The 27,327-nt window shown below is 38.7% G+C and overlaps 1 protein-coding gene across 1 annotated transcript in view; it reads left to right on the forward strand.

Annotated features, from left to right (window-relative positions):
• Positions 1–27,327, forward strand: part of HHIP (hedgehog interacting protein) — a 93,145-nt gene that overhangs the window by 38,510 nt on the left and 27,308 nt on the right. The window contains exons 5-7 of the mRNA XM_065405342.1: positions 23,618–23,769; positions 24,618–24,791; positions 27,085–27,228. Of these exons, the coding sequence (XP_065261414.1) occupies positions 23,618–23,769; positions 24,618–24,791; positions 27,085–27,228 (470 nt within the window). The remainder of the gene's footprint in view (positions 1–23,617; positions 23,770–24,617; positions 24,792–27,084; positions 27,229–27,327) is intronic.

Consider the following 27,327-nt stretch of genomic DNA (forward strand, 5'->3'; position numbering starts at 1 on the left):
TCCTTTTCCCTCTTTCCTATAATTCACAAACAAGATGGCCAATGATTAAATTAAAAAGCAGAACATTTAAAACAAAAAAAAGGAAATGCCATTTTAAACAACATAATTGCCCTATGGTACTCAATGCTGCAGGGTATTATAGAGTCAGTTCAGTACAATATAAGGAAGGGTTAAAATGTATCTAAATAATAGAATCAGTAATAAAATTGGTGAGGAAAAAATTACAAGAGCTACACAGCTCTCCTTATTTAGAAAGGTGAAAAGTGATGGTCAACAACCTCTGTATGTATTGAAGGTGTCAATTGAAGAAGGAACAGCAGCAGCACAGTAAATAAGGCACTTGAATAGGAGTCAAGAGAATAGGGTCTTGGTCCCAGCTCTGCCAAAGTGACAGTCTGAACAATCTTTGACTTAAAACTCTGTTTCTTAGTTTTCATCTCTGTAAAAACAAAGCTGCAGATACTGATATTTACGCACCTTTGTAAAATCCTTTGAGATCTCAGATGAAAAGCACTAAGTATTATCAGTTCTCATGCTTCAGGACAAACTGGTCACCAGCGGGGGTGAAAAGAAAACTTTGTCTGTGATAACAGAGTTAGTGTATAATATGGTGTGGGGGAGCTGGCTTCTCCTTAGGAACTATCAGAAATTGGATACCAGATTCTAACGGTAGAACAGACATGATGATCAGTCCTATTCTTTTCAGTATCTCATGACAGGTTTCCTGTTGTGTAAATCTCTCTGCTGAATTCCCTGCTCCACTTGAATTAGTGCACTCTCAAGCTTCCTCTGCTACAGACATATGCATTCTGGGCATTCTGAGGCACTTTTGATCATCATGGCCCCCAAGACAGTCAAATATTGAGCAGCTGTAGTAGGTCCCAGCAGACAGACTGACAAACCTAAGAACCTGTGATGAAATTACCCAAGATATGAACCTGTTACTGGGAGAATCAGGAGATCTGAGGTTGGGTAGGCCTGTATGAGATTGCAAAAAGAGGTGGAAACAACTTGGGATGAGGGCTTTGTTGGTCAGATAAGGGAACTATATACTTGGGGTGAGAGGGAGAAAGATTTGGTTGGACTGAGATGGAGGAAAGGAGAATGGAAGAAATTTGCAGTTTGCTATTCAAAGTTCGAGTCCCTTTTCTCCTGACCATCCCACCAGAGTCTTCTCCCATCTCTTTGGAAATCAAGTGCTTCCACTCAAACCTTCGACTAGAGATAGATGGGACTTGTGAAGCTGAGAGGAGACTATTTGCTTTGCTCCATTCTACTTAAAGTGTTGGGTCACTGCTTCAGATACGGCTGGCTCCAGTACACCTAGGGATTTGCTAACTTCTTTTGAACATTGATATTTAAATAATATTTTCAGTTTGTATACCTGCAAATCACTTCAAAAAAGGAGATGCTGCCAAGGTTTTAATAGCTGTAAATTGACTTCATGCAGAAAGATCTGAGAGCAGCAGTGAACCTTGACAAGTGAACCTGTAAGACATCCCCCTCCACCAAGGAATAAAATCCTTACAATTACTTTTAATGGTTTGGTTCTTAGAACTCTGCTGTCACAACAGAAGGAGGATACTTAGAATCAGGTATTAATTATATATTGAAGGAATTCAGTGCTTTCATATTTGATATATTTTTAGGTGGGGATGTTAGTTTTAAATAAGCCATATACAGTATTGCCAACCCTATGCATTCAAATATCATGAGATTTAAAAAAAAAAATACATATTGAGTTCTTTTTTTCTTTGTCTTCTGAGCCTTTGAGATACACTTATTTCACATTGTCAAGCTTTCCTCTGCAACCCTGAAGGCAAGAAAATTACTTTTTTACAAATTGAAAGCTGACATTATACTAAAATTTTTGATTCTGGGACTATAGGAAAAATTCTAAATATTGAGAAACTTGTAATAAAATAATGAGAGTTGGAAACACTGCATATATAGATATCTCACACACACACACACACACACACACACACACACACACACGTGAAAACTGTAGCTCCCAGAAATAATAGAAAATTAATAATGTTTAACAAATGGCTGAATCCCTGATGTGCTTTGGTATGTCTTCTTATGTCCAATCCTACTTTTTTCCACACACATCTTCTTATGCATGCAGAAAGACAGCAGGATCAGATCACATGAAAGAAAAGAGAGAACGTACTGGTTTTCTGGAGGGTATTTGTTTTGCTTTAATTTTCATATGGCAATGGGGAGTTTTCCCATTATACTTAATACGTTTTATGTGTGCTTATGATTTCTCCTCTATCAGTTACAAGAACAATTGCAAGGGAACATTTGTGAGTTTATGAATTTGTAGAGGAATTGATTTTACTACTTTTTAAATATTTTTAGACAGTTTCATTTGTACTCCCCAGGCTACGATGAATTGTGTACGTATATGGCCTACTACTTTTTTTTTTGTTTTTTTAAAGTAGTTATTGTACTGTTGCTCTTTCTGCTTTGGGAGTATAATTTTTGTTGCGTGGTAATGCAGTTTTAATTTTTATGTACCAGGCATTTCTAGAGAATGAATTCTGTGTACATTAGTCATTTTGCTTTCAGGAATTGTTCTATTTGACTGTAATTTAGTATAGACCCAACATTCTGTCTCTCTGTAAAGGGATTTGAAAACTCAAATACATATGGGCTCATGCTTTGCCTGTGGTGGTAAATTACAGTGTTCAGCCTCTTTTTAGGAGGAAGCATGTCTATGGATTGGATTTAACCAAAGAATAACTGCCAAAATATTGTAACATATTGACTCAAGATAGGCACTTTTTCTATTTTGAATTTTAGCAAATACAGCATTTGACAAATTTCTATATAAATCCAAATAATACCATGTGTAGATAATCACATTATTCAACATTTATGAAGTGCCCAAGTCTAGCAAAAATATAAAAATGCAGTAATAATGACATGAACTACTGCTTGAACTACTTTGAAAAGTAAGTAATAGTGCCATTCATTCCTTAAATCCATTACCAGATATAGCCTTTTGATAAGACTGGTCCAGTTCATCTGTACATTGCATATGTAAGAGGAAAAGATAATCGGCCTGATTCTAAACTAAGTTAACTGATATAAAATAGGAGCAATGACAATTATTTCAGTTGATTTTCACTGTGCTGATCAAAATTAGGTCAAATTTGCAAGTGGCTGGATGTATAATTAATGCATATCAGAGTATTTAAAGTGCAAGAGCATAAAGAACCAGCTCTGTGCCATTGGCAGAGGCTATGGACTTAATGCTGCAACCCTTGAAGTCAATGTCAAAGCTCCAGTAGACATCGGCGGTCCAGGGTCAGGCCTTCCAATGATATATTGCCATCGCTACACTGTGAAGACAGGAATGCTACGTAGGGATAGGGAGTAGTGATAAAACACAATACAATTTTTCAAAATGTAGAAAACTTTAAAATAAATATGCAAAAAGACCAATGGCAATGGCTGGACATTCTGTAGGGAAAAAGTATCCCCTAAAAATCTCTCACCTAATTCATGTAAATCTAAGGCCAAGATTTTCAAAAGTGACTACTGATTTGGGGCTGTCAACTTGAGATACCAAAAAGGGACCTGACTTTTTGAGCTGATCACTCAGGCCCCTTTAAGCTGTCTCATGCTAAGCACCCAAAAATTGATACACCACTGGTCATTTTATGAAAATTTGGGTTAAAATCCCTTTAAAATTTTGAAGCAGGAGAAATAAGGACAAGCCTATGGCCATTTCTGTTAACATTTGGTTGGTTATGTTATGCTATAGCAGTCCATGCTGTTATAAGTTGATAGATAATGCATGGAGAGTTATGTTTTCTGAATAAAGAAAAGAGATGAGAATGTATTTCCTAGTAAATGAGAATCAGTCAAATAGTCTGTGGTGTGACCCTGATTTCCTTGTGCACCCATGGACTTCCATCAAAACAGGACCAAGCCCTTGGTTTGTACCAGTTGACAAAGTTATTGCTAAATTGCTACTGTGGTCCTTCTGTCATTCCTGGCCTGATGTTTTTTTTTAAACAATTTACAAAGATGGCTTAACTTCAGAGAGATTTTATTAATGGAATCCATTCCACCCAGAAGGTGTTCTTTATAACAAACAGGAAACATCACTAACCCAAAGTCTGAGCAATGGAAAGCTACATAGATGATGTCACACATTACAAATATTATTTGTACTTGCTCTTTATTTCAAGGGAAATTATGAGAATGACATCATAATGATGACTGACTTTTATTAGTGTTTTCTCTCTGAAACTCTAGACTAACAGTTATAAAGAAAAACAGCTTTTAAAATTCTGTACCTGTTATTCTTTTCCAATACTCTTAGTGATTTTATTTCTTATTGGTAAAATCATTAATATTAAAAAACACCATGGATACTATCAACTTTTATTCCAGTAATTTGACATAAACTTAAGTTTTACTATTTTTTGGCACACAAAATAAAATTATATTATTTAATGCACATAAAAGATAGGAAATGATCACATCTTCTCTCAACTAATTGCTACTTGGATTGGCTTGTGAACCCATAAACTCTCTTGGACCAGTTGTAGCCAAATTTCTTTATAGTGATTTCTTACTATAGAAATAAATTATGCTTGCTAAGTGGTCGCTTGAATTACTAGGCTTTGCACTGGAGATTGTGTTTCTTCAACTAGGGGAGGAGAGGGCAAATTCCTCCTCTCCCTCTCCACAGCATCCACAGCCATGAAAATACCTGAATACTGCAGAATCAGTACCGCTCTGTTTTTCAACAGGGCAAGATATAGGGAGCCCACACAGGGCGCTGACCACCTGCATGCCATGGGTGTGGATTGGGGCTCTGGACTGGCTATCCATGTCAATGCAAATCCAGTGGTGAGGGGCACAGTTTTGATAGAGGCCCCAACTCCATTAACCTGCCCCAGCACACACTTTGCTTATTCAGGCTATATACTGGGGCCAGGATTTGGCCATAATAGCATTACTGTTCAAATCTCTGTGGTATTTCTGTTGTTGCCTTTATCTCATTAGTGTTCACGTCTGTTTCTCTAAATGTTAATGCCCACTTCAGCAAAGCACTGAAGTTAATGGAACCACTAAAGTGCTTATAGCGAAGAACATGCTTACATTCTTTGCTGAAGTGGAGCCTCTGTTTCCCCAAGAAGATTCAGTTTGATAAGAACTGAACATCTAATACTTCTGGACCCTTATACAAGTTGGGGCTGTTAAATAATACTGTAATAGTGTTCTCTCACCATAATGCATTATTTTAATATGTAAAAATCGCTCAAGTCGGGGAAGGATTAAAGCATAGACACCACAGTCACCTGTGCTCAGGGCCCAGCTCCTGGGTCAGAGGTTGAGATCAGAATTTCTACTGTCATTTTATTTTTAAAAATTATGTTCCTAGCCCTTATGGAGGCAAAGACAAGCTTGAACACGTGACCAGCCTGAAACAGGCACTCCAGGAGATGTGAACTGCCCCATTCATCTTAACTCTGAAACCTTCTGCCACCTCATGGAGGGACAAAGGCACAGCATTGAGGTAGGGCCATTGGGCTCCACATGGGTTGTGCCTACGGCCCCAGATTATTTTAATTCATCCTACCTGGAATTTGCTGATTTTTTTGAAAAAAATCTACACTTCTTTCCAATAGCAGGACTAATAAAACAAGACAAAGCAACACAATCAAACCAACTGAAAACTTGCAATAAAACTAGGAAATATTCTCATTTAAGGTTTTCATCTTTTACCATATTTAAGATCTTAGTCCTTCCACCTTCACCTCCCCCACCACCCATCCACACACACAGCCAGTTTCTTACTAGCATATGCCAGATCATGTAAATTTGTGGCCTCTAACAAAAATGTCATATTTTAAGTGGTAAGAAACATATCGTACCACTTAAAATATGACATTTTCTCCCATGCTGACAAATCACTTATTAATTTACAGTCTGAAATTTACAGTGACCAAGAAATCTTATTTATTGATGGTGCTTTATTTGCATAATACTAGACTGAGTCAAAACAAGCACAAATAAGTTATTTCTGAGGTTGATTTTTATCACTTTTCTAAACACAGTTGCAACATTGTGTGTATTGGAACAGAGTAACTTAGATCATGCTACCTTATTGAACCCCTTTTGGAAATGAAGAAAGATGATTTTCAGTGTAAAAGTGAACACACATCCATAATAGATAGTAAACAACTAATCATTGTAACATATGTCACATCAATTAATGTAGATAAGTTGATTAGCAATTTGTTTTATCTAAATAATTGTTAACATTGCACTCTATTTTATCAAGGGTTCACCGGGATTAGATTTGAATTTGTTATTTTAGTAAACTATACCTTTAAATTGTTGACATATAAGTTGTATAAATAGAAACTCTATAAATCTCTTCAAAAATGTGCTTTTTATGTATGACCTTTAAGTCACAGCAATCTGTTGCATAACTCTGCAGGGGAAGTCACATGGTGGAAACCTCATATTTCCTTAAATTTATGGTTGTTTCTTGGTGGTCTGAAAGATTTTTTTTTTTAAAGTTCCCTTTCAAAGTAGTAATCTGACTAAATTGTTTAATGTTTGCTCTAATGCAGGTCAATGTAAGTTCTTATTTAGATTTATAATAGGAAATATATAATGTCAGATAGCAGTGAAACCTTGCTAGCAATGTCAGGGATATCAGTGTTATGTTTCATTCTAATGAAGTGAAGATAATGCATTTAACTACATGACCACCATATTAGCTATAGTCTATGAAGAAATCTTTGTAGAAAGTAGGGGTCATGTTAATTAAAACAATTATGTACTCTTTACTCTAGTCATGAATTTTCTTCAGTACAATGCCTTTTTGATTGGTAAAACCCATCATCAGCTCTGTATCACATCATTTTTACTGACATCAAAAGAGAGGTATATATCAACTAAAAATAGAACCGAATCAGCTGCAGTATGGTGTCTTGTTTTAGAACCATTGAAATCAATGGAGCTTGAGTATATGCTTAAGTGCTTTGATAAACTGGGTTCTTAAACAACAAGATCTATGTATCAGAGAGACAAAATGGATGAGGTAATATCTTTTGTAGGACCAACTTCTGTTGGCAAAAGAGACAAGCTATCGAGCTGACAGAGTTCTTCTTCTCTAATATCTTGGGATCAACACACAACATGGCAGGGCCGCCCAGAGGATTCCGGGGGCCTGGGGTCTTCGGCGGCGGGTCCCGGGGCAGAAGGACCCCCCGCCGCGGGTCTTCGGGGCACTTCGGCAGCGGGTCCCAGAGCGGAGGGACCCCCCGCCGCCGAATTGCCGCCGAAGACCCAGAGCGGAAGAAGCTCTGGGGCCCCTGGAGCGAGTGAAGGACCCCACTCCAGGGGCCCCGAAAAACTCTCGTGGGGGCCCCTGCGGGGCCCGGGGCCTGGGGCAAATTGCCCCACTTGCCCTCCCCTCTGGGCGGCTCTGCAACATGGCAAACAAGATTCCTGTACTCAGGAATTGGTCATTTAGGAAATTTGACCCCCCAAAGGAGTTTGTTTTGTAAAAAGAAAAACATCTGCGTTAACAGAAAAATATTGCTTTAAGTTAAAAGGTGCAGGTAGGATGTAATTACTCTGATAAAATAATTGTTTATTCATGGTCTCCAATCTCCACAAAAATGCCTAGGATGCAAAATAAAAATTTGCAGCATGTAATGGAATAAAAATTAAACACCATTCAGAAACATAGAATACTAAAATAAATAGGACAACCATAATTCAGACAATTCCTTAAGAACTGCAGCACCTACAAAATCCATCGTTTTCATTACTTTGTTTTCCCCAACACCGGAAATAAATGCCCAAGACATAACAGTGATAATCTATTACATATTCTTGGGGTCTGCCCCTGCAAATACATGGTTTCTCAATGAGAGAGGCTAGCTGGTACTACCATCAAGAAGTAGTTTGAGGAGCTGGTGCGGAGGGAAGGACAATAAACTGTGATCTGGTTCCTTAGGTAGCTGGGACACCATCCATTTAAGGCTTTATATGTCAGTGAAGCAGATCTGTAATTTACTTGCTCCTCTATTGGCAGTCAGTACACAGAATTAAAGTGGACTAGATTTTCAAAGTTAGGGGTGTACAGTTGTATGCATACATTTGTGCTCACCTAATTGCTTGGGGGTGGCGGGATGGATAAGTTACGTGTGCATGAACTTACAAGCCAAGTTGCATGTGCCTACTATTGAAAATTCAATGCTCTATGTTTAAAAATTCTCTCCTGACAAGCAAATGTCCTTTCACAATTTGCATTAGCTGCAAATGAGTGAACTCTTTTGTTGATAGCTTAAAGCAGAAGGAATAAATATAGTCAAGCTGTGTGATGATGAGGGGTTGGGTGGCATTTACTGCCAAAGAGCAGGGAGTGCATTCAGTCAGAGATGAACTTGGTAGAAACAACATTCTAACCATCTCCAACACCTGCTTCTCCATCGTAAGTGCAGTCAAGGACAACTTTGGCTGTTTTCACGGAGTAGATGCTGCCAGGCACAGAATTCACCCATGCCCATCTGCCAAAATTTCTAGCTGGACTAGGTTCAGCTCAAGCTAGTTCAGCTCAAACTAGTTCTCACACATCCAAGCTGCATTCCCCTTCAGGCAGGCTTCCAAGCTGATGACAGCCTGAATAGAATCCATCAGTCAAAAGATGTACAACTTCATATCATTAGCACGAGTGATGTTTTACCCCGTGGTTTTCAGTGATCCTATTCAAGGACCTCACATTTGTACACGTTAAACAACATGGGGAAAGAAAGGGTGGAACCCTGTGTAACATAATGCAAGACAAGAACCTAGGTATGGACTTGAATTGGCCATTTTGACTTCTTGGATCCTGTCTTCCAGGTATGACTTGAGGCACTGGAGAACAATTAAGGAAACATCTGCAATAGCGTTTAGCCATGATAAGTGTACACCATTGTCAGGAGTGACAAAAACTGCTCACAGATCTATAATAGCCAACCTAGAACAATAGACAATATGTATCAATCAGATGAACATTGATCACCCTGGCCATCTGTATCATGAGCAGGCTTGAAGCTAGATTGGGTCTGGTCTCAGATCTGGGCAGTTTTGAAACATAATTTGAGTGCCCAACCTATCCCCTTTCTCCATAACCTTCCCCAAAAAGAAATGTTTAGCCACTGGTCTATAACAAGCAAGGTCAGTAGTTTCAAAGAGAGTTCTCTTGAGAATACTCACTGAATACTCACTAATCAGAGAGCTTAGAACCTTTCCCTCTCCATGCTAGGGCATTCATTGTTCTCATTAGTAACTGGAGAACCATCTCTCCTGAGGTTTTCCAAGTCAATGAGAGTGTAGGTGGAAAAGCAGTGGGATCTCAGATGAGTAGCTGTAGCTTTGTGTTAAAAACTGAAAGTAATCCCAGGCAAAGAATAGACACAGAAAACTTTGATCTGACCAATGTATCACCAAGATGTGCCTGACGCTGATGAATCGTTCTTACACATAGGTTTGAGACCAGAGCTGGGCAGGAAGCAGTTTTTCCGTCATGTGAGAATGAGAGATTTCAAAAAATTTCCTTTTCCCAAATGAGACAAAAAGTTGAAATCTCAAAAATTATGATAAAAATCTGAAAATTTTGAATTGGGTTAATTGAAACACTTCCTTTAAATTTCACCTTTTTATTTTTCCTTTTTCTACTATATTATATTCCAAAACAAAAAGTTGTCTCAAATTGAAAAACAGAAATTTGCATTCCAAAAATGTCAAAACAGGACAATTTCAAAAGTTTTTCTCAACACATTTTTGAACTGGGAAATTCGTTGAAATTGACACTTTCCCACGGAAAGTTTCAGTTTTGATGAACTGCCATGTCTGAAAAATTCCTGACAAGCTCTAGTTGAGACATTGCCCTGGTCATTCACTGATGATTGTCTCAAGACAAACGCACATTCCAGTGCTATACATCTGCAACAGCTCACTGAGACACTCAAATACTCCTCTAATTATTCCATACCCATGCCATGCCTCACACTTTTTTGTTTTATAACGATACATGCTATATACATTCCTTCACCGCAATGTGCAAAACTATCTTTGCATTCTCAGAAAGAAACATACTTTTCATTCACATATTTTAAGCCAAACCCAAATGGAATTAGTTTTCTGGATGGATGTTTCCTGCATGTCTGCAATTGTCAGCACTGCTGTGGATTTCCATCATTCTGCTAGTATAACATATTTTGAGTGATGAAGAGCGAACTGTAAATTCTTCACCATCCTGCTTTTTCCATTTGGAATATTTCATAAAAATACTCATGTCTTTCTCCAAATTAACAACACTCTTCACACTATTTTACCTGAGAGAATAAGTAAAATAGAGCTGTGTGAATAGTTCATAGCAAATAATATACCTGATGAATTTTGCCTCCTCTTCTGGCTCACAAAATATTCATGAGTAAACCAAAATTTCTTTCGATTTATTCTTCATTTGATTTTACTGGACAAATTGTGTGCATTTTTAATCTATTGGCTGGATACAAATAATTTGCAGTATTTGAAATCTGAGCTGCTCATTAATTGCATAAATATGTGATATTCTTTCTGTTCTCTGGTTGGATGACCAACAATCACAAGATGAGATTGAAGAACACACTGGGCTTTAGAATCTCAAAGGGAAATAACAACCTAAGGAGATTTAGCATGTAAACATTTTCCTTTCTGGACCACACAGATCTTGCACAAGGCATCATTCTTAGAAATACTGGGATACCCTAAGATTTATTGGTTGGAAGATTTTAAATTTAATTTTTTCTCATCATATTCACAGAAAATAACTCATGTACATGCACAGTTCTAAGGGCAAAAAGTACAGTCAGCCTTTTCTAGCTCGTTTAATTGAGTTTGTGCCAGAGTTCAGGTTTGGAGTACCATGGCCCGATGTTCCACAGCATCTCTCATAAATATACAACTTCCAGTGCAAACTGTCCCATGTACAAGTTCAAAATTCATCACCAAGCACAGAACTTTGTTTGCTTTCTGCAAGCATTTGTGCAAATAAGATTACTTAATGTTTTTGTAAAGCCATCACTAAAGAGGCACAATCACAAAAATAAAATAATTTGTATGAATAAACAGTTTTTTTTAACCTCATTTGTCCAGTTCTCAGTAAAATCCGCCCCATTATTTGGTATGACAAAATGGTGAGGAATACATATACTGTATGACTCTTTGGAGTCAAAATTCTGATTATCCCAAGTATTTGAAAAACCACTAACATATGCAATTGAAATCTGCTTTGGAGATATATGTCACATCCTTATCAAAACTATGCTGAATATCTGATACTAAATATAGGCAGAAATATGCTTCTCCATGCCTCCAATTTTCTGCAGTCCAAAAGTTCTTCAGATGTTAAGGAATAAACTAGCATTCAATTTCTAGAATATGCACACACACATTCCTCAGCTGGTGAAAAGGTAAAGTTTTTCCATATTTCTATGTCTGTTAGCAGCAGGGCTCAGACTTTAAGTCTGGGTCCCTCATCTTCACGAATAGGCAGGATCATAACTTGAATACTCGGAACAACTACAGTTAAGGTTTCATATGCTTTTCCATTCCAGCCCTCATTTTCAGGCATCAGTAGCTTTTACCTTTCAACTTTAAAAAAAAAAGTTTAAGCTGCTTCTGAGAAAGTAAAATATAACAAAAACAACCAAATTTTATTAATTATAGTTAAAGATTTAAAACCTTTTTTTGAACAGCTTTAATGCCAAAATGTGTGGGTGTAAAAAGCAGAAATCTGGCATGGAAATAGCCCCAATTGAGGAGGAGTGCCTCTGTCCCAGCAGAGATTAATATTGGTTTGACTGAATGAAGACCCATTGAAATTATGCTTTTCTATAAACAGCACATTTTTAACAATGACAATGCTAAGCCTATAATGTCTGCAGCTTAAATCAGGCCATGCAGCACATGCATGATGGCCTAGTTCATCTGTGCACTGAAAAAATTCACAAATGGTGTATGTTGAATGAGGAGTCTCTCTACCCTATTCACTGCACTTCTTGTAAAATGTGTATTATTAAAGTGTGCATTTTGTATGGAATGCATTTAAAGGGAGGTGGCTCTGGCAGTGTTCCTTCCTCATTCATTGCACTCCTTGCCTCATTCATAATATCTAGCCTAAAGACAAGACAGGAGACCCTGTCCAAATGGAAATCTTTGTGCCTTCTCCTTAGTTTTTGGATGTGTGTTTTGTCCATAATATGCTCCCCACAAAGAACATTTAAATGAATTTCATGAATCCACACTCCCTTGCAGCTGGAAAGGCCAAGTGGCTGTTTTTAAAAGACAACAGTTCACAACTAGTAACCAAAGAGGAGATGCAGAAGAGCTTGTAAGGCAGGGCAGTGCAATATCCAGAAAACTACGCGGTCACCTTCCCCACCTACATTTCACTTAAACGTGGTTATTATTCAGTACCTAGCATTTGCACAAATCAACATTCTGTTTTTAATTTACTCACAGATGATAATTGCCATTATTCTCTGGTGAATTATACTCCTAAATTTCCATATAAACTGGTCATGGTAAAACAGCATGAATTTGTTTTCAATTACTGGAGTCCAAAGTTTGTTGTAGGTTGGTCCATTTTACATAAGCACTGTCAAACTTGCCATGTGTTGCTGCATACACACTTCTCTTTTCTCCTCTCTCAGTAGAGAAAGACTTTAAAATACAGCTGATTTCAAAGTCTTATGGGCTTGTGTTTACATACATGACAATTTGTTGTTTTTAACAGCTCAGGGAGATCTTTGCACTGTAGTAAGATTTTTTTTTTAAATGGTGTACGTTTATTTTTGTAGCTGTGATAGAAGCTGTGATGATCCGTTGAAATATCATACTGTTTAAAATCAAAATTTTATACTGATTGATGACAATGTTTACAGAAGTCGTTGACATCTTTCTCCTGTTGGAAACAATGTTTTTTGAAAAAATGAAATGCTTTTCAAAAATAGCATTAATGACAGGTAGAGATGTGTCTTGGATATATGGCTAATGGCTAAAGCCTAAGAAGACCAAGGCTGTGTTCTATGAGGACTGCAGTCAACTTGGGTCATTGGTAGAATAATTTAAATTGCTAAATGGGTTAAAACTGTACTGTTTGTGTCCCTATAGGGGAAAAAGAATCTAGAAATAGTATTAAAATGTGGCCTAGGAAAAATGTTTCCTTTTTTTGTTTGAAAGGGGTAACTTTTTGAAAATGTAAAATCAAAGTTTGTTATGATTGAAAAGTCATTACTGGCCTTTCATTAAAGTGTCCATGCATTAATTAATATTAATATAATGAGCCAGATTCTCAGACCATGCCAGCTTTCTCTCTTGGACCCTTCACAATAATTTTATAGGGATATTCATTGCAATAAACAGAGAGGCAAGACATGCATTCACCACATAGAGATGGAAAAGTCCTATTAGATCATTTGACCCATTCTCCCTGCCAATGTAGGGCTGTCCCTAAATTTTTTAGTGCTTACTGCAGTCAAGTTTTACAAGTCCCAATACATTGGGCTTCTACCACCTTCCTCGGGAGACCAGTTCCACAGCCGAATGGATCTCAATCTCTGGCTACAGAAAGACCACCAGGAGCAGACAGTTTGTGGTGGTAAAGTACTGGGGAGTTGAGATATAGGACAGCAGAATTGCCAAAAAGCGTGGCTAGGAGTGGGATGGGGCAGGACATTAGGGAGCATACTTATTCATTGCCTTCCCTCAATGGTTTCTAGTGGTGAAGCACTCAGAGTCACTGATGACTTTTAAAGCTGTCATTCCCCGCAACAAAATCCCAGGGAGGACAGAGGTGGAATCACCATCTGCTTTTCCCATAGGATGAGTACTGCCTAAGGTTCAAGGGGCCACTCTGGTGCAGGAAAATGTGTAATTCACATCTTCTTAAGCCAACTTTAGTAAATACAGTAATTATCTGGCCTTTATTTTGAACCTCCCTCTTCCAGTTCTGATTCCCACTGTTTTCTGTTATTCCAATTCTCCTAAAGTAGAACAGTACATGAAGTTTCCCAGTCCAGACACAGACCTAACATGGGCTCACCGCCACCTCCTATAAATCACACTCCCAGTCAGATATCTCTCTGCCCAGAACCTCTCAATTATTGGCTGGCTTTTGGCAAGTTTAAAATTTTTAACTGCTTCCAACCAATAAGTGGGAGCTTTGCTAAAGCAGGACCCATGTCTTACTTGGGGAGTGTGAAGGAGGCAATCTGTGGGTTTGTGTTATTTTGGTTTCTGGATTTGTAAATTTCATATACTTTCTTTAGGAGGACTGGAAGAAAGAATTGTATTGTCAGGGGACCAGGATTGCCATTTGGATTAAGTTAAAGACTTGCCCAGCAGAACAGCAAAATCTGGACTAGAGGAATTTTTTAAAAAATACAGAGGACTAGGACTAGAAGTGAGAGGTCCTGCATTTAGTGACTGGTTTCCTCAAAGGAGTGAAGGTAAGGAAAAGAAAGAATAAGTTATAAAGCAATCAAGGGCATATGAAAGTTTTTGTTCTTGCTTTAATTAAAATCAGAAGAAAAATGGGAACTAGTGGGGTCATTTTTAACCTACTAGCGTTATCTGAAAATCCTAAAAACCCTTGTCTACATTCTGGCTCACTCTAAGCTCACAAAAAATTCCTTCTTTATTGGCAAAATTATGATGTATAAAATATATAGTATGCTCCTGCTAAATAAAATATATTCCTATAAATACTTATACTCCTCTACAATTCCAGAAAAAGCCTCCCTCAAACTTCCTGTACAGTTGTTCTCACATAACATCTTATCATCGATTGCATTTCAATATGCCTAATTTCTGGCTTTAAGGGCTCATTTGCAGTTTGCAAATGACATACAGAACTAGCCCCTAAAATAATTACTGTAATGAGAGTATTGACTCGTACAATTGAGAAATAAAATGTCACCAATGAGATTCTGAGTGAGGCACTGATTTTTGTTTGCATGAATTTTAGAGAAGAAACCTGTAAAATGGTGCCTGAACCACAATTCCATACTTATGTGTGGGTATGACAGCAGAAAAAAAGGTATGGCCAGCACTGGAGGGACAGTGAGAGTTTTGCATGTGGTCAGAGAGCAGAAAATAACGTATTACTCTGAGATACAAGACTAAAGGCAGGGAAATATCTCAGAGGATCCACGGTAGACGTGGTATATCTTGACTTTAGTAAAGCTTTTGATTCTATCTCACATGACCTTCTCATAAACAAACTAGGGAAATGCAACCTAGATGGAGCTACTATAAGGTGAGTGAAAAACTGGTTGGAAAACAGCTCCCAGAGAGTAGTTATCAGTGGTTCACAGTCATGCTGGAAGGACGTAATGAGTGGGGTCCCACAGGGATCAGTTCTGGGTCCAGTTCTGTTCAATATCTTCATCAATGATTTAGGTAATGGCATAGAGAGTACACTTACAAAGTTTGTGGACAATATCAAGCTGGGAGGGGTTGCACATGCTTTGGAGGATAGGATTAAAATTCAAAATTATCTGGACAAACTGGAGAAATGGTCTGAAGTAAATAGGATGAAATTCAATAAGGACAAATGCAAAGTACTCCATTTAGGAAGGAACAATCAGTTGCACACATACAAAATGGGAAATGACTGCCTAAGAAGGAGTACTGTGGAAAGGGATATAGGGGTCATAGTGGACCATAAGCTAAATATGAGTCAACAGTGTAACACTGTTGCAAAAAAAGCGAACATCCTTCTGGGATGTATTAGCAGGAGTATTGTAAGCAAGACACAAGAAGTAATTCTTCCGCTCTACTCTGCACTGATTAGGCCTCAACTGGAGTATTGTGTCCAGTTCTGGGCGCCACATTACAGGAAAGATGTGGACAAATTGGAGAAAGTCCAGAGAAGAGCAACAAAAATGATTAAAGGTCTAGAAAACATGACCTATGAGGGAAGATTGAAAAAATTGGGTTTGTTTAGTCTGGAAAAGAGAAGACTGAAAGGGGACACGATAACAGTTTTCAAGTACATAAAAGGTTGTTACAACTAGGAGGGAGAAGAATTGTTCTTTTTAACCTCTGAGGATAGGACAAGAAGCAATGGGTTTAAATTGCAGCAGGAGGTTTAGGTTGGACATTAGGAAAAACTTCCTAACTATCAGGGTGGTTAAGCACTGGAATAAATTGCCTAGGGAGGTTGTGGAATCTCCATCATTGGACATTTTTAAGAGCAGATTAGACAAAAACCTCTGGGAATGGTCTAGATAATACTTAGATACAGGGCTGGCACAACCCATTAGGCGACCGGCGCTACAATTTGGGGGGCGGCGACCGTGGCGGTATTTCAGCGGCGGGACCTTCCACCGCCCCTGTGGGGGGCGGCATTTCAGGACAGGACCTTCCGCTGCCTAGGGCGGCAGAAAAACTGGCGGCGCTCCTGCTTAGATAATACTTAGTCCTGCCATGAGTGCAGGGGACTGGACTAGACCTCTCGAGGTCCCTTCCAGTCCTATGATTCTACGCTTTCTACAAATTATAGAATTACAGATAGGAATCACATCAACCACCACATGCGCTGTGGACCCCAGTAGCTGTTTAATAACACATAGCAATACACCCACTTTATAGCAGGAAGTAAAAGCTACAGCATTCCAATGAATTCCTCTCTCTAGATATTCATACTACACTCATCACAATGGTATCTGAGTGACTACCGGGGAAACCTTTGAGAAGCATCCTGTAATTATCTACATTGGATTTTAGCCAACACCAGCGCTAATAATTCCACTTTCTGGGAGGTTCATTAGGGTCATTAATGTCTCTGGGCCAAATGCTGCCCCTATATAAATGCACAAATAACTCGCACTGGCTTCAGTGGGATTTTTGCATGTGTATCTGAGGTCAAAAAATAACTGAAGTTGGAAGATGTTGCTAAATGAAACTGAAGAGATACCAGTGTGCCCTAAAGATGGAAATATTCTTCTCTAAAGTGTAAAAGGGTTTATTTGGAACAACAGTAAACTATAAAGCAAAACATAACAAACCAAATCTTCAGACACCTACAAAATACATTGTATTATAAACAAGGAAAAAGCATAACAACATCTTGGTGACAGCTAAATGTTGAAGGCTCCCAGCTACGCCTCTTTCTAGCTGATGCACGCAGCCTGAGTGTCGCTGCTCGGAAGCACCAAGCCTGTCTAAAGCACAATGCCTCTTGGGTTCTGGGCAGAGCATTGAGAGAGGTGCCCCTTGCTGCTGATCAGGTGTAGCTAGCAGCTGTCCCTATGCAGAAGGGCAACATTTGCTCCTTCCAGATACCTACCATCTCAGGCTGCTCTACCAACATGGACACTCTTTCCTGGTTTGCAGCTGTACAGGTCTTCTGAGAAGAGTGGAGGGCTCCCCTGCATCCTCTCCCCCCACCATATTTAGACGGGTCATAATCTGGATCAGAGAAGGTGAGAAGAAACAGGCAGCTGGTTAAGAAATATTCCCTACCATATTAATACACCTCTACCCCGATATAATGCAACCCGATATAACACGAATTCTGATATAACGCGGTAAAGCAATGCTCCGGAGGGGGGGGGCGGGTCTGCGCACTCCAATGGATCAAAGCAAGTTCGATATAACGCGGTTTCACCTATAACGCGGTAAGATTTTTTGGCTCCCGAGGACAGCGTTATATGGGGTAGAGGTGTAATTCAAGACTTGAGCATCTTTCTCTGAAGTGTTTTTTCTGAGACAGACACTTTTGTAAGTGAATGAAAACAACTCAGTGTTGCAGCCTTACAGATCACATTTGGTGAGACCAAGCAAAGTCTCATTCAGAGACTAAAAGAATTCAAAATCCAAGAATTGGCTAATTTGGATTTACACTGCTCTAAAAATGAATACATGTATTGGACACACACAGTTTTTTTAATAAAAAACCCCAAAACAACAGTGGCTTGGCAAATGGAATTTACAGTAATGACAGAGGCAGAAACAGACCCAAGTGTCTGGAGGTGTTTGCAGTGCAATAGGAGAATGGAAATAGCAGTTTGGTAGGTCTAATCTACATACTACACACAACCATGCCATAGGTGTAATTGTTTTTCCTTATGGTAAATGTTTTAATTTACAGAGGCCCCTTGAATGCAGATGATTAGACAAAAGGGTAGAGTTTTTTATTTTGGATTATTGATCCTCTGTGTAGTATCTCCCAATCCCCTTCCCCTAAAATTCCTGGCTTTTTCTGTCCCTTCTTTTGCCCGCTCTTTCCTGACCTTTGACAGGAAGGCTCCTCATTTCCTCTTTATGATGAAGGAAGAAAGGCTTTGGAAGGCAGTGTGCGCCCATGCAACAATCTTGTTGCTGGGTCCCACTGCTGCAATATTCAAATTCCCTTCACATGCTGGGGCCACATGTCTATAAAATTTGCATGAAATGTTGATTTAGTTGTGACCAGGCAGAGAGTCTAATGCTGATTTTGAAGCCTATAGTATGAACCAATAAGGTAAGGCGATTCAAGCAGGAAGAGGGTCTGTTGGTATTTCCTAGGGAAATTGGAGGTTCCTAGGTGAATTTTCCCAAGCCGCAGAAGGTATGAGTGAAGCTCTGGATTTTTCTTGTTTTAACTGTAACCCTTCACTCATCCTTACTTAGTGGTACAACTCCGATAGCTAATGGGAATTGTTGCAGAAATTAAAGGCCATTTTTTAATAAGAGCTTTCACATTATCAAAAACATACTTAAGTTACTTTACAAAAAACCCACAAAATTAAACATATGGTCATGCAGATTTGCAATGAAATTTATTACATGGGAAACAGATTAAATGAAAGGCTACTAGCTGATGAGATTATACAGAATAGCCCATACAGTAATATATTCAAACAAACATTCTAAAAAATTACCACAGAAGTGATTTAATACTGAGTCAAAATATTTAAAAAAATATTTTTGACACACACACATACCCTTTTCTTTAAGTGAAAAGATGCTGTTAATTGCCAACTTAAATTGGGATAGTCCAGACCACAAGTTTATTAAAAATTAACACATGATACTATTTCACCCCCGGAAGATCAACTGGACTATGAAATAGTTTTTCAAAGTAAGCATTTGTAGCTTTATTACTGGAATTGTTTACAATTACACTAGACAAAGCACTTGAAAATATATAATAGAGTCCAATTTTGCATGCGTCAGGAAGTGGATTAGGTAACATGTTGGGTTAAGAGATACAGTGGTCACCCTTAAAATCTCACTGATTTTACCTAAGTTAATTAGATACACATTCTTTCTCAAAAACTCTGCTCCTTGTGTGTGTTCTCAAGGTTGTAGCCACTGACTCGAGACAAAAATACTTTCTTACTGCTCTTTTAATCCTCTCAGTACTGCTGAAGCAACACAGCTGAAGTCAGTGGAGTTACTCCAGTTTAACATGAATTAAGAATCTGGCCCAGTGATTCGAAATATTGGAGAACTATTAATTTCCAGACAAATTTACATTAAGGTGGAGTTAGTTGACAATATTGATCAGTAAATTAGGGATAAAACACATTAAAGGGATGTTGTAATTTATCTAAAATCAAGCATTACAAATCCATGAAATTTTGAGTTAAGGTTACACTTAAAAGAAATCCAAACATATTAAGATAAGGAACCCAGATACTTTGACATGTAGTGACATCATACAATAACCATGCCTTTATCATGAAGGTATTTTAATGTCTGGTCCCAGATTAAATGTTACTGATTTTTAATGACACGTGATTTTTTTTTCATGTTTTCCCCTTTATAGCATCGCTATATCCAACCTACTCCCCACAAGGGTCACCACGCACTCCTTGGCTGAAGCTAAGGAGCCAGCCCAATATTTCAAATTGACAGAAAAAAAAAAACAATTTTTAAAACAATTGTAGTGCTGGTGAAAAGTGACCAATTGCCAGCAAAAGGAGTTGTCGATCAGTCTCCAGAACTTCACAGAAAGTGGCAGTGCCAGCTTTCTTGTTATGTTCTGCCAATACATTTCACCTTATTTTGGATACACCTTCAAAGGGATCAGATAGTAGTTTCATATTTCATGGACTCCCTGCTAAGACTGCCAACAAAAGGTGTCAATGGCTAATGCCTGAAAATATTGCTGATCTTCAGATAAACTTGTATGTGTCCTCCAGACTTCGCTGGAGATCAGTTGCAGCCTAGGGGTGATTCAGAAAGATAGACTGTTTCATGAAAAGGATGGTGGCAAGTTATTTCAATGATGACTAAGAAAGAAAAAGTAAAATGTGGAAATAAACTATCCATCACATTTCTCATTGTGTCAATTGGCTTGACAAGTGTGCAGTATGCTCTCAGGTTGCCAGTTGCCAAGAGTATGAAGCCTGAGGGGTTGCTGTGGAGTTTGGAAACCAAAAATCCATTAATGAAAAAGAAAACAGATTTTTTTTGAGAGAGCGAGAGAGAAAACTTGAAGCCTTGAAAAAAATCAGCAAGACTGGATTATTCTGATTCGCAGTGTCAACATGAACTCCCTATAGAGATTTTATCTGGTATCTCTACCGACCTGTTCAACAATGTAAAGTGCATACCACTGCAGAAAATTGATCCTTACCTGCACAGTAGGTATGGTTTCAAAAGATACAGGACCTAGAGAGCTACCAAATCTGAAACAGTAGTTTCATCAAATAATGCTGTTTCATACTGTATTAATGGCAGGGCTGAACATCTGAGAGCAATTGCTTTCCAAGGCCAGGAAAAGCAAATACTTAACAATTCAACTTGATGAATCAAGTTATGTCTCTGGTGCTGCAGAGGTTCTGGCATTTGAGAGATGTTTCTTGAGGTTCTGTTGAAGGCGACTTACTCATTTGTAAAGTTGGGACAGGATAAACAGGAGACTGCTTATCTGAGACAATAAAAGTTTTCCACATTCAGTGAAAGCCATGTATTGCCATCTGTGAGAACAGTGCCAAAGCAATGACAAGTATGAATAGCAGTCTGGTCACATGGATGCAAAACACCACATAGCTTCAGTGTTTCATAAACCACAAATTTCTTGCTGCTAAGAAAATGCCTGGAAATCTGTGCCAGATCCTTCATGAAGCTGTTGAAGTAGTGAACTTAATTAATAGCTCTCCATTCAATTTTCTGTTTGTCCTATTCGGTGAGTAAGTCTTCACTATCCACCGTATTGGCGGGTAGCAATCGATTTATCCGGGATCGATATATCGCGTCTCGTTAAGACGCGATATATCGATCCCCGAACGCACTCACCGTCGACTCCGGAACTCCACCAGAGCGAGCGGCGGTAGCGCAGTCGACGGGGGAGCCGCGGTCGTCGATCCCGTGCTGTGTGGACCCCAGGTAATTCGATCCAAGATACTTCGACTTCAGCTACGCTATTCGCGTAGCTGAAGTTGCGTATCTTGGATCGATCCCCCCCCCCCAGTGTAGACCAGCCCTGTGATATCTTTCACCAGCAACTCCTCTTTCACACTGAGGGGAGATAGCTCTCATAAAATAAAATGCTAAGCAGAATCTTCAAATTAGGAGAAGAATGATCAACAATCTCCCCTTGCTGATGTCTTCAATAATTCACCTTGGGTGATAGGCTTCAATTTGAGTTGCCATCTTTGAGCATCTAAATGAGCTGATTCTTCTCTCCAAAGGAAGAACGGGAGTGTCCGTCTACGCACAACAGGGTAGAATCATGCATCAGAAAACTTGGAAATGTATGCCCTCTAGTTTGTAAAAAAAGAAACTCAGATTAGCTTCCTGTTTCAGACTTGATCAAGGTAACCTGGTAAAAACTCTCAGGAACTCAAATCAGCATCTAAAATAAATTCAGACCCAGCTGCAGGACTATGTTTTTGATGAACCACAAAAGAGAAAAAGATGCAGATAACTCAGTAGCACTGACTAGGCCACTGCAAGACAAAGTGGCAGACTTCTCCTCTGACAACATCTCATAGCTGACTTTCCCTAGCCAAAAACTCAGCTGATTTTGGCTGCCTCTGAAAAAGAAGGATCCAGCTTTAGTTGTACAAACTATGAAAGGTCTCATCCTATTTTCATCCTTGTTTCTCTAAGCCAGGTTTCTCTTCAGTGATTGTGAAAAAAACAAAGTATTGGAATCATCTCTCAAGTGAAAATAAATTTAAACTGTGCATTTTCTGAATGAGGCCTCCTGTTGAACATATCCCAACAGCCAAGACAGGCTCATCCATAACACTGAATTGCAAGTATCAGAGGGGTAGCCGTGTTAGTCTGGATCTGTAAAAAGCGACAAAGAGTCCTGTGGCACCTTATAGACTAACAGACGTATTGGAGTGTAAGCTTTCGTGGGTGAATACTCACTTTGTCAGATCTGAAAGCGAGTCTGACGAAGTGAGTATTCACCCACGAAAGCTTATGCTCCAATACATCTGTTAGTTTATAAGGTGCCACAGGACTCTATCACTGAATTGCAAGTGTATTTAAAAGATTTCACTCTCCTTTTAATTTAGAATTCTATATTCAGTTATCACAGGTGTGGTTATGGTTACAAAAAATTTTGCCTGCATTTGAATGGGGTTTAAAGTCTTGGGAGGAAAAAGATCACAAAACATTTCTTATTACCAGCTCCGTGAGTCTGAGGAATCCTGACCTAAGCTACCAAATAGCCATGATGTAAACAGTCACATATGAATTGAATTTGAACCATTGATTAGAATATTCTGTTTATTTGTGTGCTCTTCTGCAGATGACAGTATATTACCTAAAAGGGTAAAACAAATCTATATGCTCTCTTTTTATTTAAATACAGCAAAATGAAATTTAAGCCGTAGTAAATTACATATATTTTTAGAAGCCAGAAGCTTAAATTGCCTTCTATTTAAGTACACTGGTATTTGCATTGTCACAGTATATTATATAGATTTGATGCATAACATATAACTGTACTAATCTTGGTGGTAATCATAACAACAAGAAAAGTTGTTTGGGGATTTTCTATTTTTATTTTTAAGAATAACAAAAACCTTTCCATTGAATGGCCACATGTAAAACTATGGTTTCTGTGTAGAGAGACCGAAGCTGCTTATTACCTACAGTATGCTAGCTATGATGAACAGACCACCATAGTTGTGACAACTAATGTAGCTGCCTCCAGGGTAAAACAAAGGTTTACATATTACACAAGCAATTTAACTGTTTTCTAAACATATTGCCAAGACAGTGGGAGTTGGCAGCCAACACTGTGTTTTAGGTTTTGGATACTTGGATTAGAAGTGACTGCTGATTACAGACCTTTTTATTTGTCTTCTACGAACTACAAGCATACTAGTAACCCAGCAAAGAATTCTTCACAGCACTTAAACTTGACTTCATGGCTTCCCAAAGATTACATACACAAATCACTCCACAAAAGTGGAATAAGAGTCTTGTGCATAGATAACTACACAAGACAATTGTCTTGTTCTAACTCTTAAAGAGTAGCTGAAAGTGAAATGTTTTATAATCCTTTTTGTGTAGTAATCAGGGAAGAAAGAAAACAGTTTGGGCAAAGATTATCCACTTTGTGTTTTTCATTTGACTGCAGGGAGGAGATGAAAGAGGACTGTTAAGCCTTGCATTCCATCCCAATTATAAGAAAAATGGAAAGCTGTATGTGTCTTATACCACCAACCAAGAACGGTGGGCCATTGGACCTCATGACCACATCCTTAGGGTCGTAGAATACACAGTATCCAGGTACCATTAAAAGTCAAAAAATCAAAAACTTTATGCTGTTCATCACTCTTCTTCCTTTGGTATTCCTTATTTTTTAAATGAATTTTAACATTACAATGGATATATTTAGGTTCTTTCAGGAAGTACCACTGGGTTAATTTCAAGCAATAGTTTTGAAACAGCAGTGAGTATATTGCCTCATTCTGTTTTTTTAATACACTTTCAATTATCATTTGTATTAGTCGTTCCCAAATTATCCTGTGTAATATCTTTTGTGACATAGCGATTTCTATGAAATTGTTTGATGTTTTACTATAGAGTTACAATAGCTCTTCTGTCATTTGACTAAATTTAAGTTTATTGTTAAAAATAGGAAATCAGGAATGGCATGTAGCCAATCAGTGGCTGCTAGCAGCAAGTATCTCCAATGGCTTGTGATGGGACACTAGATGGGGAGGGATCTGAGTTACCACAGAGAATTCTATCCCAGGCATCTGGCTGATGGGTCTTGCCCACATGCTCAGGATCTAACTGATCTTCATATTGGGGGTCAGAAAGGAATATTCCCCTGGGTCAGATTGGCAGAGACTCTGGGAGTTGGGGACAGGGAGGTTCGCCTTCCTCTGCAGCATGGGGCATGGGTCAATTGCAGGTTTAAACTAATGTAAATGGTGAATTCTCTGTAACTTGAAGTCTTTAAACCATGATTTGAGGACTTCAGTAACTCAGCAAGAGGTTAGGGGTCTGTTACAGGAGTAGGTGGGTGAGGTTCTGTCGCCTGCAATGTGCAGGAAGTCAGACTAGATGATCATGATGGTCCCTTCTGACTTTTGAGTCTATGAATCTATTTTTATATCTTTATACCTCAGGAAAAATCCACACCAGGTTGATATGAGAACAGCAAGAGTGTTTCTAGAAGTAGCAGAGCTACACCGAAAACATCTAGGAGGACAGCTTCTGTTTGGCCCAGATGGCTTCTTATACATTTTCCTTGGTGATGGAATGATCACTCTAGATGATATGGAGGAGATGGATGGTTTAAGGTACAAAACCTGCCAATAGATAGGTTCCTTTTTCTTAATTATTTGTCTTTGCCTTTCGACAATAATTAGGGTCAGACATTTGAGTCCCCCAGTGTTGTGATCAGTCACCACAAACACAGAGGGACAAACCCTGCTCACCTTACTCATGCTACTAAGCATCATTGACTTTGGAGCATGAGTTAAGCAAATATTCTCAGTACATTCTTGCAGCTGAAATAAATCTTTTCATACTTGTGTGTTATCAAAGCATTTAATTAGCTGTCACCAGCAGTTGTGATTAGATTTAAACTAGGGCTGTCAAACGATTAAAAAAATTAATCGCAATTAACCGCAAGATTAAAAAAAAAGTCCCAATTAATTGCAGTTTTAACCGCATTGTTAAACACTAATAGAATACCATTTATTAAAATATTTTGGATGTTTTCTACATTTTCAAATATGCGGATATCAATTACAACACAATTACAACTTTATATTATTTTTATTATAAACATTTGCACTGTAAAAAGATAAACAAAAGAGACTCTGTGTGTTGGGGAGGAAGAGTGTGTGTGTTGGGGGAGTGCTCTCTCTTTAAGCAGAGCATTCAAGAGCCTGAACACTTTTTCAGTCAGCAGCTCTCACTCCTGAGCTAGCAGCAGCACGAGGCAGGCCCCCCCTGTTCCCTAACCGCAGCCCAGCAGCAACTTGGTACATGGGTGGAGGGAGGGGGACACCCCGACATCAGCCCTCTACCTCTCCCCCAGCACCCCTGACTGCGCAGCCAACAGGAGGCAGGCTCCTGGTCCAGAGCAGCTTGGCCAGGGATGGCTCCATGGAGTGGGGGGGAGAAGCAGCAGTGGAGCAGGATGGCTCGCCCTGAACATGGAATGGCCTTCCTCACCCATCCCTAAGGCCAGCCCTCATTACGAAGTCTCTTGTCCCTGGTCACCTCCTGCTCACTGCCACAGCCTGTGCCTCACTCCCCGCCCAGCTGCCTCCAACTCCCATCTCCAGAGGTGTGCTATTAACACTCATTAAAAAAAATAACATTAATCTGTTTTGAGTTAATCACATGTGTTAACTGCAATTGACAGCCCTAATTTAAACATGACAAAGGCTCCCTCTCCTAAATAATTTTTTTCCAAACAGGCCAATTTAAAGAAGCAAATGTACTATAAGAAAGGTTACAGACACATACTGAGATAAATCATGGCCCTGCACCAACCAGATAAACATCCAGACAGCAAATGAAGCAATCCTATTTCGGGTGCTGCCCCTACAGCTTTGTCCATCTACTTGGTTCATTGTGCTAAACTCCAGTTGGAATAACACTTGCTTGTCATTTAGAATAAGTAACGTATGAGTCCAGATGGAGAGATCTTCCCTCATTAACTGACAGGAGGTGCTACACTCAGAGGCCTCATCACCGCTGATAGACAAGCAGATGTTCTGTAGCTTTTGCAACAAGCATATTATCAGTGGCAAAACTGAAGAATAATTCCAACATTTTATTTTAAATGTATATACAATAATGGGAGACTAAAACAGATTGAGGATTGGATATGGGAAAGGACAGAAAGCAATTAATTTAAATATTTAGTCGATGCATGTTTTTGCAAAGAAGTTTTGATAGTATAATATAAATTTGAGTTATCCTTTTTCCACCCCATCATGAACGTTATGAGAAAATGTTTTTGCCTTGTTCTATTCCTTGTGACAAAAGAATTCTTGTTCACTACTAACATCAACATTTCCTATCAAAGCTCCATTCAAAGTATGAAAGGACTTTTATTTTTACATAAGCCATAAACCACCTTTGGAGTTCACTGCCACTAGATATCATTCTTGAATCCAAGAACAGGATTCAAAACCATATTAAATATACAAACACACACATTATATAGCTATATAATGAGTACAGCCACAGTTACCTTAGATAGGTTAAAACATAAAAGGGATGTAAACCCTCATGTTTCAGGGCATAAACCAATTGTCAGGATTTGAAGAAACTTCCCCTATTGGCAGGTTGTTTCATAAAGGAGCACTAAGTACCTCCTTATAAACATAATCCTGTCAGAGATAGGATAATGAACTAGATGACCCATTGATCAGTTCAGGGATGGCACTCCCTATGATTCCTATGTTCCTTAAAAGTAATCTACATATGGCTCAGTGAAATAAGTGAGCCTTATTTCACTGAGCCATATGTAGCTCAGTGACCCTTTATTGCTTCATTGTAGTACTATATAGATGAAATATATCAGCTGAAGTACTTTTTAAAATCAATTGTGTTATCCTCCAACTTTCTCAGTGATTTTACAGGTTCTGTATTACGTCTGGACGTAGATACTGATTTGTGCAATGTTCCTTATTCCATACCACGGAGCAACCCACACTTTAACAGCACCAATCAACCCCCTGAAATTTTTGCACATGGACTCCACAATCCAGGCAGGTAAGTAAGTTATATTTGTCATCGTTGAGGAGCAGATACTGTTGCGATCCAGGTGCTTCTTAGGCTTGCTAATTCCAGGACAAATTCTGCTCTCAGATA

This window comes from Emys orbicularis, chromosome 5, assembly GCF_028017835.1.
Source record: "Emys orbicularis isolate rEmyOrb1 chromosome 5, rEmyOrb1.hap1, whole genome shotgun sequence".
Lineage (NCBI taxonomy): Eukaryota > Metazoa > Chordata > Testudines > Emydidae > Emys > Emys orbicularis.